This window comes from Abramis brama, assembly GCF_963993115.1.
Source record: "Abramis brama genome assembly, chromosome: 15".
Lineage (NCBI taxonomy): Eukaryota > Metazoa > Chordata > Actinopteri > Cypriniformes > Leuciscidae > Abramis > Abramis brama.
In genome coordinates, this window is record NC_139977.1 from 6243094 (window position 1) to 6259237 (window position 16144).

The 16144-nt window shown below is 40.7% G+C and overlaps 1 protein-coding gene across 1 annotated transcript in view; it reads left to right on the top strand.

The window, feature by feature from the left end:
• Window positions 1-16144, top strand: part of LOC311097900 (DNA repair protein RAD50-like) — an 80933-nt gene that overhangs the window by 8984 nt on the left and 55805 nt on the right. Inside the window, exons 9-16 of the mRNA XM_084137874.1 lie at window positions 261-454; window positions 2443-2649; window positions 3048-3230; window positions 4668-4825; window positions 5230-5405; window positions 10257-10494; window positions 13820-14009; window positions 14883-15009. Of these exons, the coding sequence (XP_083994000.1) occupies window positions 261-454; window positions 2443-2649; window positions 3048-3230; window positions 4668-4825; window positions 5230-5405; window positions 10257-10494; window positions 13820-14009; window positions 14883-15009 (1473 nt within the window). The remainder of the gene's footprint in view (window positions 1-260; window positions 455-2442; window positions 2650-3047; window positions 3231-4667; window positions 4826-5229; window positions 5406-10256; window positions 10495-13819; window positions 14010-14882; window positions 15010-16144) is intronic.

The following is a 16144-nucleotide window of genomic DNA, read 5'->3' on the forward strand; positions in this document are numbered from 1 at the left end:
TTGCTTTTATCCCACTTTGTGGCCTTCATCATTTATCCTCTTTTTAAATTGAAATTGCTACTACTGCAAAGTTACTTCACTTAAGAAATTTAGATTTTATAGATTAGTTATTGCAGTCCTAAAGTACACTATACTTATAGACATGCACTAAAAACTAATACTTTCACATCGAGTGATTTTGCTCAAAATGCATTTTTAGCAGGAAAAAAGTTTATTCTTTCTCAGAACTGTTCATCGTCATTGTTTCTGTTCATTTGAAGGCCGTCTGCAGTTGGAGGCAGATAGACACACACAGAACATTAAAAGGAGGGACACCCAGGTGAAGAGTTTAGCGTCTTCCCTGGAGTTGGAGGGCTATGATCGGACACCTCTTAACGAAAGACAACTCCAGAGCTTCCACAGACAAGTCAAAGAGAGACTGGACCAGGACACTGAAGCCCTCAACCAAACTATGGTAGATAATTGAACTGCAGGATGTCATTTACCACCCAGTTCACGCTCTTTTGTTATATATATTTTGCATTGCCAGTTTTTATACTCTTTATGAAGGGGTCCAATATAGAGACATATGTAATGTTTGGGTAACAGTAACCCTTTAATTATATTATTTTTGTATTATTTAATGCTTAACAGAAAATTCTACAATCAAATTAATTCAGATATTTATAAATATCCTGAAACTTTTATAACTTTTATATATATATACAGTGAGGAAAATAAGTTTTTGAACACCCTGCTATTTTGCAAGTTCTCCCACTTAGAAATCATGGAGGGGTCTGAAATTGTCATCGTAGGTGCATAGACATAATCAAAAAAATAATAATCCAGAAATCACAATGTATGATTTTTTAACTATTTATTTGTATGATACAGCTGCAAATAAGTATTTGAACACCTGAGAAAATCAATGTTAATATCTGGTACAGTAGCCTTTGTTTGCAATTACAGAGGTCAAACATTTCCTGTAGTTTTTCACCAGGTTTGCACACACTGCAGGAGGGATTTTGGCCCACTCCTCCACACAGATCTTCTCTAGATCAGTCAGGTTTCTGGGATGTCGCTGAAAAACACGGAGTTTGAGCTCCCTCCAAAGATTCTCTATTGGGTTTAGGTCTGGAGACTGGCTAGGCCACGCCAGAACCTTGATATGCTTCTTACAGAGCCACTCCTTGGTTATCCTGGCTGTGTGCTTCGGGTCATTGTCATGTTGGAAGACCCAGCCTCGACCCATCTTCAATGCTCTAACTGAGGGAAGGAGGTTGTTCCCCAAAATCTCGCAATACATGGCCCCGGCATCCTCTCCTTAATACAGTGCAGTCGCCCTGTCCCATGTGCAGAAAAACACCCCCAAAGCATGATGCTACCACCCCCATGCTTCACAGTGCATGGTGTTCTTGGGATGGTACTCATCATTCTTCTTCCTCCAAACACGTTTAGTGGAATTATGACCAAAAAGTTCTATTTTGGTCTCATCTGACCACATGACTTTCTCCCATGACTCCTCTGGATCATCCAAATGGTCATTGGCAAACTTAAGACGGGCCTTGACATGTGCTGGTTTAAGCAGGGGAACCTTCCGTGCCATGCATGATTTCAAACCATGACGTCTTAGTGTATTACCAACAGTAACCTTGGGAACGGTGGTCCCAGCTCTTTTCAGGCCATTGACCAGCTCCTCCCGTGTAGTTCTGGGCTGATTTCTCACCTTTCTTAGGATCATTGAGACCCCACGAGGTGAGATCTTGCATGGAGCCCCAGTCCGAGGGAGATTGACAGTCATGTTTAGCTTCTTCCATTTTCTAATGATTGCTCCAACAGTGGACCTTTTTTCACCAAGCTGCTTGGCAATTTCCCCGTAGCCCTTTCCAGCCTTGTGGAGGTGTACAATTTAGTGTCTTTGGACAGCTCTTTGGTCTTGGCCATGTTAGTAGTTGGATTCTTACTGATTGTATGGGGTGGACAGGTGTCTTTATGCAGCTAACGACCTCAAACAGGTGCATCTAATTTAGGATAATAAATGGAGTGGAGGTGGACATTTTAAAGGCAGACTAACAGGTCTTTGAGGGTCAGAATTCTAGCTGATAGACAGGTGTTCAAATACTTATTTGCAGCTGTATCATACAAATAAATAGTTAAAAAATCATATATTGTGATTTCTGGATTTTTTTTATTTAGATTATGTCTCTCACAGTGGACATGCGCCTACGATGACAATTTCAGACCCCTCCATGATTTCCAAGTGGGAGAACTTGCAAAATAGCAGGGTGTTCAAATACTTATTTTCCTCACTGTATGTATGTGTATATATATATATATATATATATATATATATATATATATATATATATATATATATATATATTATATAACATATATTTTCCAAAGTTCAATATTAGTATTGTAACAAGTTGCCATTTTTTTATAATAATTTCTTGTTTTCAGCAAGATATGCAGGAGAAAGAGGCACAGAAGCAGCAAAGCATCGATGATCTCCGTGATAAGAAGACCGGTCTAGAGAGAACCGTTGAGCTGAAGAGAGACATACAGGCCAAGAAACAACAGGAACTGAAGAACATCAAGTGTGATCTCCAAAAACTGGAGGGCTCCTCTAGCAGACTGCAAGAGCTGGACACTGAGCTTCAGAAAGCGGTTAGATCTGCACTACACCACTAAACTTGCTTTGAGCATTAAGCCCAAAGTATACTTAGTTTTCTTTAACGCGTGCACTAGTATAGTGTATAGAGAAGTGTATTTAAATAAATTATACAACGTAATCTACTAGGATTTGCGGTTGTCAATTTACTGGTATTTGCAACATTATTTAACGGCCACAAAAAACATGTCTTGTCCATTTTGTGCTTGACATGTCTGCCACTCCCATCTGCGCTTTCTATGGGATTACAGTCTCACGCTAATTTGCCCTGTTTAGTAAATCTGGCCCAAAATCTGAAAAATAAATTGTAGAAAGAAAACAGAAACAGAACTACCATCATTGACACCCTGCATTGCTTTTGTATGTGTTTTTCTTAATGTATGTGTGTTTATAGGAGCGAGAGCTTGATAATGCCACGCAGGCCTGTACTGTGGACAGTCTGAAGGCAGAAGTAATCGATCTACAGAAGGAGAAAACTGAACTGGATCAGGCCCAGCGCAGACTGGACCAGGAGATGGAACTGCTCAACACACACACCAGGGCACATGCAGAGATGGACATGCTCAAGAAGAACAAGGTGAACACACACATCATTCTCGCCCGCAGCCATATCACCTGTAGCCCAAGACTGGTTCCCCACTGAAGCTGAGCAGGGTTGAGTCTGTCAGTACCTGGATGGGAGACTCCTGGGAGAACTAGGTTGAGGCCAGTAGGGGGCGCTGCTCACCCTGTGGTCTGTGTGGGTCCTAACGCCCCATTATAGTGATGGGGACACTATACTGTCAATAAAAGCACGTCCTTCAGATGAGACGTTAAACCGAAGTCCTGACTCTCTCCAGTTGTGGTTGAGGAGAGACCGTATGTACAGTATTGTACAGTAGTACATTAGAAAAGCGCTTTATAAATGCTTCATTCGTCCATTATGATAACACCTTTATGCTTAATTCTGAAACAAATGCAGCAAACAATAAAGGGTGCAGAGATGACAACAGAACCAGGAGGGTTAATTCGCTCTTGGTTCCTTCAAAATGATTTCCTATGGGGTTTTGTTATGAGGTTTTTCAATTTACGAGTAAAATAAAAGCCTGTGGTAAACATAACTTGATGATACTAAACTGCACATCTGAACAACACAGAAACATCCAGGATTCAGCTAATAATCTCGAGATACCATAATATATCCTACAAAATGTGTTAAGTTCTAGATGTGTATGAGTTTGCCAGCACAATGTTTGCAGTATATAACTGTAACACTAGATGTCAGCACAGTCTTTCTGCAATTTCCTGACCACCTAATATCCTCCAGTGTTTTATAAACACTTCAGTTTGTCATTTATACATCACAAAAAAATAACTATTTTTAACAATAGGTAAATTGTGTTAAATTTCAGTTTCAACAAAAAAAGTTTAACTGATGCCTATTAAAATGAAAACTAATGCTAGGTTTATTTTAAAATGTTTGATGGGGCATCAAAATAGTTTATAACATTCCATGCTGCCTAAAGCAAGAAATGAAAATGAATGGTCAGTCAAACACATAATTCATTACAAACATTAGTCATCCATTTCCTGTTATGCTAATTTTTCAGATTAATTTCTTTCATTTAAGAGATTATAGATTTAATAGATAATTATTTATTTAGGTCATGTGCAATCTATAAAATTTTTCCTTCAGAAATTATGTGTTCATACTACTTTTAAAAAGCAAGAGTGTTTACAATTTCACAGTTTACAGTTACGGATTAACCAAATTATTCCCATTATTACATTTATCAAAATGTGCTGAATCAGAGCAAACTGTGAGATATTAACTGGACGTCACTTATAACAAAAGACATTCTTTCTAGGCAGTTATGGCAGTATACAGAATATACAGCACATTAATGTCTGGATAGTGTGATCTATACTCATATATAGCAGTTTTATGATCAGTGCTTATGCCAGTCAGAGGCTTGCAAAGTGACAGCTTTATCCAACTAGAAAATAAATAGTTCATCTCTGCTTCGGATTCCAGATGGAGAAAGAGGAGCAAGTGAGGAAGATCAAGTCGAGACACAATGAAGAGCTGGTGTCTCTTCTGGGACACTTCCCAAGCAAGAGCGAGCTGGCAGACTGGATCCACTCCAAAACCAGAGAGATCAACTCCACCAGAGAACGGCTCAGCAAAATGAAGTCTGTCGCACTTTGATTTGTTTTTCTGCAAACGTTTATTACAATAAGCTAGAGAATGCCATAAATGATGATGCAGTGTAGTTTTCAAATGGTGACGTTTAGCTTACACAGACATGTCTAAAATAGGTCTGTCTAGCAAATATGGCAGATATGACTTGCACTTGTAGTAGTGTACATAAACTGTTTGTAAGTTCACACATGTCAATAAAATACATGTTTATGTGTAAAATAATATCGGAGAATGTACGATTTTCCAAATGCTGTATTTGCACAATAAAATGTAATTATTCTCCAACTTTAACAGTGCAGAAATAATTCCCAATAAATGTTAATACATCCTTTGCAGCCTTCAGATAAATTAACTAGCATCACTAGACAAGACTTTTCATTTTTATTTTTCCTAGTAAGGAGCTTGCATCTGGAGAACAGAAGAAGACTCACTTCATGGCAGAAATCAAACATAAGGAAGAGCAGCTGGTCAACTATGAAGAGAGACTTTTCAACGTGTGCGGCAGTCAGGACTTCCAGTCGGACCTGAGCAAACTGGAGGATGAGCTGGAGAAGTCCTCTAAACAGAGAGGTATGCTCTCACAAAACATTTCAGATCCACACTAAATCTACATTCTGTGCTCATTTTGTAGGCAAATCTTCAGAATAATGCAAAAAATCATATACATTTGGTAGAAAATGCTAATATAATGGACAAATCATACATGAACCCGTTAGGGTCGAGGGATGCGTTTTGTGTATGATGGCCTTTGAATTCTGCTGAAGTCTTTGAAGCTTTTCAGATGCAGATTCTGTGTTGGCCTGCTTGACGGTAAATTACTGTTTATTGGTAAACAGGATATAGACTTTCTTTATGCCAAGTATAGCAATGACTGTTGATATGAAGTATAAAGCTGGGACCCACACAGCTGAGTTTATGTAGTCCACAGCAGTTACACAACCCAGTATGTGTGCGAATTCAGAACATCCCTGGTTTTCTCAGTCTTCCGTGTTTTGAATGTGATTATCGGAAGTGTTGGGGAAAGTTACTTTGAAAAGTAATGCATTACAATATTGCGTTACTCCCTTAAAAAGTAACTAATTGCGCTACTTAGTTACTTTTTTGAAAAGTAACGAGTTACGTTAATTTTGCGTTACTTTTTTTGCAACTGGGCTAGGCTTGTTTTTTTTTTTATAACAAAAAAGTTATATTTTTGGGCAAATGTAAAGACCCTTTCACACCAAATGTGAAATAATAAGCCTCAGGCTGAAGGAAATTCACGGCTGTACAGTAGAGGGCGCAGCTCAAACTAACTTATCAGCTCTGCTGCCATTTCTGGATAACGGAAGAATAGGATGCAACACTTACTTTAACGCTCTGGGGTCTGAGCTGTTTTCTGGCCCTGGAGGTGTTCTGACATGCTCTGACATTTGTGCTTATTTCTGTTACTTGTGACATTTTCATGGCTAAAGTCTGATTACACTGTATTTAGCACAAACTCTGCTACAATAATATATCAGCAGCATGTATGTAAAAGTTTGTAGTTTTGAGATAGTGACATTTATGCGTGGTTTGTGAAAATACAAAAAAAAAAAAAAATTCACTGAAATAAGGCCATGAAACCCATACTGATTATTTCTTCACAAGACTTTTGAAAATTGTATCACGTAGCCTAGAATATTTGCTCCAAAACTATGTGAAAATCATCCTGACTGCTCATTCAAATAAGACAATATATTGATTTAAAATTTGTAAGATGTGTTTTCTGTAAGAAAGCTTTATGCGAAGAGGCGTGATCACATCATTAATATGTATGGCTTTCACACCTGAGAAAGACAAAGACCCTCCCCTAATGGCCCTATTAGGAGCTATCAGGCCCTATCATTCTGAGCAACCTTGCACAAAGAATGAGGAGAATTAAAAAAGAATGGCTTTTAGATTGTTTGGATTTATTTACAACACAACATAATCCAAAGATACACAACATAATCCAAAGATACACAACAAATGACAAAAAAGCACATTATTGAAAACAATGATCCAAAGACAGAAACCTTTGTGCCATTCCTAAAAACATTGTACATACCTTTCATTTCCAAGGTGTTTGATTTTCACTTTACCATGTTCATGTACAGAGACTCATGTGAATGTTGAAGTCAGCAGGACTCCTCAGTGGAGCATCTGGTCCCTGTAAAAAAAAAAAAAAAAAAAAAAAACCTATAAAAAAAAAAAAGAAACTATAGGGCTGCACGATTTTGGGAATAGATTTGAGATTTTTCTGGTTAAAATTGCTTTTTAAAATTCACAGAATACACACACAAATGTTTCCAACAATGTATAATGATGCTGCATAAAATAATAATAACAATAGCCTATAGCAGCCTATAAATCTTCCAAAAGATTTCAGTAACAACTACATTAGAGAAAAATATATTGATTGATTACCATATGTTACTTCAAATGTTTCCATTCGTTATGATGATATGAAATGAGATTAGAAGCCTTTGTTTGGTGCGTTTTGCTTTTCAAACCCACAGCGCGCTCCAAAATATGATACATTCAAACACAGAGCGCACTCCAAAATATGATACATTTAAACAGAGCGCGCTCCAAAATATGATACATTCAAACGCAGAAACTGCGAATCCAAAATATTAAACATTATGGTTACCATATTACACATATCTACGTTTGAGCAGATATCCACAAACACAGTATAGTAAACACGGGTCTAAATATTATAATATTCACCTTATATCTAGCAACATTTCAACTGCAATGTGAAGTTTATGCAACAATAACATAAACTAATAAGAATTTCTTACCTTACATCTTTCTTGTCTTCAAATCGCGTTCTTCTTCTGAGGTAAACCCAATGTAAGCTCACGGCGTGTCTTTCAAACTCGACGAAAAGCAGAGACTTTTCCATGTGGACGATTTGCATGTCAATCTCTTTTGCGCGTGTGGGCGTGGTCGAATTAAAAATAATGAGCAAGGGTTTGAGAAGCTGGACATCTTGTTGGTTTTATACATATTACTTAAACAGAGAATATTTGTTTTCAGTTTGAATCCGATCATTTAAAAGTACACACTTAAATGTTTATAAAGATATATGGCTCATAAATGTGTGACAAGTATTCGCTGAGTTTTGTTTCAGTTTATAGACGTGCTCAAGAAAAAAAAGTTCACCGCGACGGAGAGGTAGAAAGCACAGCTTGTTTATTTTCTTTATTTTACAAAAGCACAATGTTTTGATCTGATCGTAAGTGGACACATACAAAAGTAGAAATATCACAGATTCTTTTTTCATATTTCTTTTTTCTTTATAACCATAAATGACGGAGTAATTTAAGTTTATTGTGCTACTATGTGAAGAAAATCCAGCAAAACGCGGTGGCGCGTTTTTCCGACCTCAGAGGGTTAACCAATAAAAACAAAAAAAATCTATAGTCATTTTTACTTATGGTTTAACTGAATCATCAAAGGTCAGAAGCAAGTACATTGGTCAATAAAGTGAGATCAAATGCATAAAAATGTATGTTTTATTTAACATATTTAGTTATTGAAGGTTTGCATAGTATTCTGATTTTTGAATTGTGAGAAATATTGAATCTTTTTTTGTGCAAGTGAGATGAGTAAATGCACGCTCACTTTTAGTCTAGAACTACAATAAGCATTATGTTCACACAGCACACAAAAACACACACAACGCCTCTGCACTTACTCATGATTCTCTCAACATGGGGACAAGAGAGCTGTCAGTCAATAAACTGAAGTAGTTTATTGAGAGTAGTCAAGAGAGCTGTCAGTCAATAAATTTACAGTCAATAAAGACGAAGTAACGTCTCCGTTCCCTACTCAGGGAACGAGGGTTGCATACGTAACCGAGACGTTTTGTTGTGGCGACGAACGGGGTTTCGCTTAGAAAGCCTCTCATCTTCGAGAAATAAAATAAGCCAATGGCAAAGAAATGCCATGGGTCTGCGTAATTTGCATTGCGCAACTCCGCCTTACCTCGTGGGTATATAAGGAAGTACGCTGGCAACATGCAGATATGTTTCTTCGCTGAGGAGCCGAGACTGAACTCTGGCAGGGAGCTGGCAGGGAGACGTAACATCTCCGTTCCCTACTCAGGGAACGAGGGTTACATACGTAACCAAGACGTTCCCTTTCGTGGTCACTACGAGTTACGTTGTGACAACGAATGGGGTTCCCAGTCTAATCACGCCACCTCGGCTGTCTTCCAGTGCCCTGTGCAAGTCTGAGATCCCTGTCGTGAGACTAGCACGGACAAAGGACTCCTACTTAACACAGGAATACCAAGGTACACTGGGAAGCATATCTCAAATATGCAAATATGAAATATGCAATCAGTGCCAGCCCGAAAGGGGGGGACTAACAGAATACACATATGGAGAATCCACTGGGGTGTCCAGCCGCAGGTGGAATATTTCAACCCCAGGGGTGGCAAGGTGGCTTGCCAAGGGAAAGACGCATGCTCAGAGAGGCTTACAGTGGAAATTCACATGGGGGTCGCCCAGAGGGGGAACCATGCACATGACGGCACCTAGCCAATCGCGAAAGCTGCCGGTGGCCTAACTCTGGGGTTGACGTCAACAGTGCTGGAGGAAGTCAGGGCCTCTCGGGGAGGCGCACCTGAGGAGAACAATCGTACATATCCAGTCCGTGGAGTGGAATGGCGAGCAAGCGAAGACACCTGAGCGGGTCCTAGTACCGGCTGGTTGAAGCGAGTACGTGAGAGGACACTGGCTCCACTCGGAGGTTATAGAACCTGGCAAATGTGTTAGGTGTCGCCCAGTCTGCAGCTCTGTAGATGTCTGTTAGCAAGGCGCCATACGCTAGAGCCCAAGAGGAGGCCACAGTGGGGAAGGAGGCCAAGAGGAGTGGGCCTTCACCCCAAGGGGGCACGGTCGACCTTGCTGCTGGTATGACAAAGCAATGGCGTCCACTATCCAGTGAGACAACCTTTGCTTGGAGAGAGCCTTTCCCTTCCCACCATAACAGACAAAGAGCTGGTCTGGGGTCCTGAAACACTGCGTTCTGTCTACGTAGGCACGGAGGGCGCGTACTGGACAGAGCAGTGCCAAGGCTGGGTCTGCCTCCTCCAAGGGCAGCGCTTGCAGGTTCGCACTTCCTTATATACCCACGAGGTAAGGCGGAGTTACGCAATGCAAATTCCGCAGACCCATGGCATTTCTTTCCCATTGGCTCGTTTTATTTATCCAAGATAGGAGGCTTTCTAAGCAAAACCCCATTCGGCGTCACAACGTAACTCGTAGAGAAGTAACTCAGATATTTTGTTAGAAATTTTAAAAGTAATACGTTACTTTACCAGTGGCTTGACAAAGTAATCTATTTACGTAACTCAAGTTGCTTGTAATGAGTTCCCCCCAACACTGATTCTCATTATCTTCTTGGCAGCCATGCTGGCGGGCGCCACCGCCGTGTACAGTCAGTTCATCAGTCAGCTGACGGAGGAGGGTGAGCCCTGCTGTCCCGTGTGTCAGCGTGTGTTCCCCTCAGAGGCCGAGCTCCAGGACGTCATTAATGACATGCAGTCCAAGCTGCGGCTCGTCCCAGACAAACTGAAGAACACCGAGCAGGACCTGAAGAGGAAAGAGCGCAGGCGTGATGAAATGATGGCACTGAAGCCCATCAGGCAATAACACTTTTCTGGACATTCAGTCATCACTTTATTTATTTATCTATCTGTCTATTCCTCAATCTGTTTATCACTTTAACTATCCATCCTTTATGTTTATACATCCATCTTTTACTTCAGCTATTCATGCATCCATCCATCATTCACCTGTTTATCCCTTCATTCCCCATCCTTCCATCCATCCATCCATCCATCCTCCTGTTTACCCCTTCATTCCCCATCCATCCATCCATCCTCCTGTTTACCCCTTCATTCCCATCCTTCCATCCATCCATCCTCCTGTTTACCCCTTCATTCCCCATCCATCCATCCATCCATCCATCTGTTTATCCCTTCATTCCCCATCCATCCATCCTCCTGTTTACCCCTTCATTCCCCATCCTTCCATCCGTCCATCCTCCTGTTTACCCCTTCATTTCCATTCCTTCCATCTATCCATCCATCCACCTGTTTACCCCTTCATTCCCCATCCTTCCATCATCCATCCATCCTCCTGTTTACCCCTTCATTCCCCATGCTTCCATCATCCATCCATCTGTTTATCCCTTCATTCCCCATCCTACCAACCATCATCCACCTGTTTACCCCTTCATTCCTCCATCCTTCCATCCATCCTTCCTCCTGTTTACCCCTTCATTCCTCCATCCTTTCATCCATCCTTCCTCCTGTTTACTGCTTCATTCCTCCATCCTTCCACCTGTTTACCCCTTCATTCCCCATCCTTCCATCTATCCATCTAACCATCCACCTGTTTACCCCTTCATTCCCCATCCATCCATCCATCCATCCATCCACCTGTTTACCCCTTCATTCCCCATCCATCCATCCATCCATCCTCCTGTTTTCCCCTTCATTCCCCCATCTTTCCATCCTTCCAACCATCATCCACCTGTTTACCCCTTCATTCCTCCATCCTTCCTCCTGTTTACACCTTCATTCCTCCATCATTCCATCCATCCTTCCTCCTGTTTACCCCTTGATTCCTCCGTCCATCCTCCTGTTTACCCCTTCATAACTTTTCATTTCCCACCCTTCCATCCATCCGTCCTCCTGTTAACCCCTTCATTACCTATCCTTCCATCATCCATCATCCTCCTGTTTACCCCTTCATTCCCCATCCTTCCATCCATCCATCCATCCATCCATCCATCTACCTGTTTACTCCTTCATTCCCCATCCATCCATCCATCCATCCATCCATCCATCCATCCATCCATCCATCCATCCATCCATCCATCCATCCATCCACCTGTTTACCCCTTCATTCCCCATCCTTCCATCATCCATCATCCATCCATCCTCCTGTTTACCCCTTCATTCCCCATGCTTCCATCCATCTGTTTATCCCTTCATTCCCCATCCTACCAACCATCATCCACCTGTTTGCCCCTTCATTCCTCCATCCTTTCATCCATCCTTCCTCCTGTTTACTGCTTCATTCCTCCATCCTTCCACCTGTTTACCCCTTCATTCCCCATCCTTCCATCTATCCATCTAACCATCCACCTGTTTACCCCTTCATTCCCCATCCTTCCATCCATCCATCCACCTGTTTACCCCTTCATTCCCCATCCATCCATCCATCCTCCTGTTTTCCCCTTCATTCCCCCATCTTTCCATCCTTCCAACCATCATCCACCTGTTTACCCCTTCATTCCTCCATCCTTCCTCCTGTTTACACCTTCATTCCTCCATCATTCCATCCATCCTTCCTCCTGTTTACCCCTTGATTCCTCCATCCATCCTCCTGTTTACCCCTTCATTCCTTTTCATTTCCCACCCTTCCATCCATCCGTCCTCCTGTTAACCCCTTCATTACCTATCCTTCCATCATCCATCATCCTCCTGTTTACCCCTTCATTCCCCCATCCTTCCAACCATCATCCACCTGTTTACCCCTTCATTCCTCCATCCTTCCTCCTGTTGACCCCTTCATTCCTCCATCCTTCCATCCATCCTTCCTCCTGTTTACCCCTTCATTCCCCATCCTTCCATCTATCCATCCAACTGTTTACCCCTTCATTCCTCCATCCTTCCATCTATCCATCCACCTGTTTACCCCTTCATTCCCCATCCTTCCATCTATCCATCTAACCATCCACCTGTTTACCGCTTCATTCCCCATCCTTCCATCATCCATCCTCCTGTTTACCCCTTCTTTCCCCATCCTTCCATCTATCCATCATCTACCTGTTTACCCCTTCACTCCTCCATCCTTCCATCCAGTCTTTTTCCCGTTTATGCCTTCATTCCCCATCCATCCATCCTTCCTCCTGTTTACCTCTTCATTCCCCATCCATCTGTCCACCTATTTACCCCTTCTTTCCCCATCCTTCCATCTATCCATCCATATATCCATCCATCCACTTATTTATCCCTTCATTCCCCATCCATATGTCCACCTGTTGACCCCTTCATTCCCTATCCTTCCATCTATCCACCTGTTTACCCCTTCATTCCCCATCCATCTGTCCACCTGTTTACCCCTTCATTCTCCATCCTTCCATCTATCCATTCATCCATCCATCCACCTATTTACCCCTTCATTCTCTATCCTTCCATCTATCCATCCATCCACCTGTTTACCCCTTCATTTCCCATCATTCCATCTATCCATCCATCATCCACCTGTTTACCCCTTCATTCCTCCTGTTTACCCCTTCATTCTCCCTGTTTACCCCTTCATTCTCCCATCCATCCATCCTTCCTCCTGTTTATCCCTTCATTCCCCATCCATCTGTCTGCCTATTTACCCCTTCATTCCCCATCCTTCCATCTATGCATCCATCCATCCACCTGTTTACCCCTTCATTCCCCATCCTTTCATCTATCAATCCATCATCCACCAATTTATCCCTTCATTCCCCCATCCATCCATTCATCCAGCTGTTTATCCCTTCATCTGTCTATCTATCCATCATCCACCTGTTTATCCCTTCATCTATCTATCCATCATCCACCTGTTTATCCCTTCATTCCTCCATCCTTCTATCCCATCCATCATCCACCTGTTTATCCCTTCATTCCTCCATCCATCATCCATCCATCATCCACCTGTTTATCCCTTCATTCCTCCATCCATCTATCCATCCATCATCCACCTGTTTATCCCTTCATTCCTCCATCCATCATCCACCTGTTTATCCCTTCATTCCTTCATCCATCTATCCATCCATCATCTACCTGTTTATCCCTTCATTCCCCCATCCTTCCATCATCCATCCTCCCTCCTGTTTACCCCTTCATTCCCCATTGTTCATCCATCCATCCACTTATTTTATCCCCTTATATTGATATTGATGAATATTTTTTGTCTTGACAGGCAGTCCATAGTGGAGCTCCAGGAGAAAGAGCTGCCAGAGCTCAGAAATAAACTCCAGCGTGTGAATCGAGACATTGAGAAGTTGAAAGGAGATACTGAGGAGCAGGAGACGCTGCTGTGCACACTGATGTCTGAGGAGGACACCGCCAAGGCCTGTCTGCAGGACGTCTCCCTCATGGATCGCTTTCAGGTCTAAGCTCATCTCCAGCCAGCCCAAACACAGAAAATAAAACGTTAATAGTTAGATGACTGCTTGTAATTTGCGAGCGAGTTTAGTCATCATCAGTCTAGTCACTAATAAACAATAATTACGTGTCATCTTAAAAACATAATTATAATGCCTAGGATTCTGAGGGATTACAGATAGCTGTCAACAAGGCAATAGCAACGGACCGGACAACTTAGCCAAGCTTCAGATTCGCATGATAAAGTCCCGTCCTCACCTGTGCCACGGATCATTATTGGCACATTACACAGGAATTCAGGAAGAAAATATGAAAATATAGGCAGTAGAATGTATCTGTAGACACAAACACTGCTGCACACTTCTAGTGGACCATAAACCGTGATTGAGAGGCATTATTTTTGTATTAGTCTATACTTATTTTTTTTTAGAAAATCCTGCATAACTGCACCTTTAAGTCTGATTTCATACATTACAGTTTCAAGGTCCAAATGCTCCTTTGGATCCCAAAAGCAAACAAACTGTGCTAATATATACTCATGGTGTGCTGTACTACTCCTGAAAAAATCACGATCTTAACCTTTATTTCCATAGAAATCTTAGTTGGCCAGACATTGACAAATTTTTTATGAATCATTACAATTTTGGTGTCCGGGACAGAGTCCAGAGACACTAGTGTTCTCCTTGTTTTAAAAAAAAAAAAGCTTAAAGCTTAAAGGTGTGCTATAAATGAATAGTTCTCATAAATGGCTTTCGATATATTATTCTTACTTGAAATGGAGTATAAACTTGGACGCAACAGTAATGGATGTGGCACAACTTAACAAGCAGTATTTTTATTGAAGTGTGGGTAATCAGAATGTTTCCTGTCATATGTAGCTTGACCTGAAGGATGTGGAGAGAAAGATCGCTCAGCATGCAGCCAAGCTTCAGGGAGTTGACCTCAGCCGAACCATGACGCAGGTCAGCCAGGAGAAACAAGAGACCCAACACCGCCTGGACACCAGTACGTTCAGCTCTTTATGTAGAATATAAAACACTTTTTGTGAATCTCATGTGAATGTACATTCTTGTTCAAAAGTTTGGGGTCTGTAAGAGTTTTTGAAAGAAGTCTCTTCTGCTCACCAAGGCTGCATCTATTTGATCAAAAATACAGTAAAAACATGTGGAAAATTATTACAATTTATAATGTTTTCTGTTTTAATACATACAAAAATAGTAGTGTAATTTATTCCAGTAATGGCAAGGCTGAATTTTCAGCATCATTACTCCAGTCTTCAGTGTCACATGATCCTTCAGAAATCATTCTGATATGCTAATTTGGTTAAAACAGTTGTGCTGCTTAATATTTTTGTGGAAACCATAATACGTTTTTCAGGAGTCTTTATGGATAGAAAGTTCAAAAGAACAGCATTTCAAACCGCAATCTTTTGTAACATAATAAATATATTTACTGTCAATTTTAATCTGTTTAAATAGGCTTTTGCTGAATTAAAGTAGTCATTTCTTTTTCTTTTTTTTTTATCTTACTGACCCCAATCTTTTGAATGGTTATGTACATTAATTTAAACATTTGTCATTTGTTCTTTGATATTCTTATTTTATATTTATGTAAATTTATAAGGGAAATTGTATATCCTGGGTACTGTATCAACAGATAGACAGAACAACCAACCCAGATAGATAGATAGATAGATAGATAGATAGATAGATAGATAGATAGATAGATAGATAGATAGATACTAATAGTAAAAGGTCTTTTTTCTATACTTTTAATCACTTTCACTTCTTAGGAAAAATAAGCATGCTTTCATTTAAACTATCATTTTGATCCTAGTTTTATTTTACATTTAAGATGGATTCACTTTAATCTTGTTGCTCCATTACTTTAAACTCTGATTTAAATCTCAGTTAGGGATAATCTTTAAACTTACAGATCAGCAAATCCTTTATTAGCTTTAAACTTTGCTTAATTTAATCATTATTGGTGCAACCCACCAAAATGCCCTGTTTTAATAAGGCTTAAGCCTAGTCCCAGTCTAAAATTCATGTTTGAGCTGTTTTAACTGAAAGCAACTTGCACCGACATATCTTAAAATATATCAGTACCATTGTTTTTTCTCAAGATTCACACCAGTAAT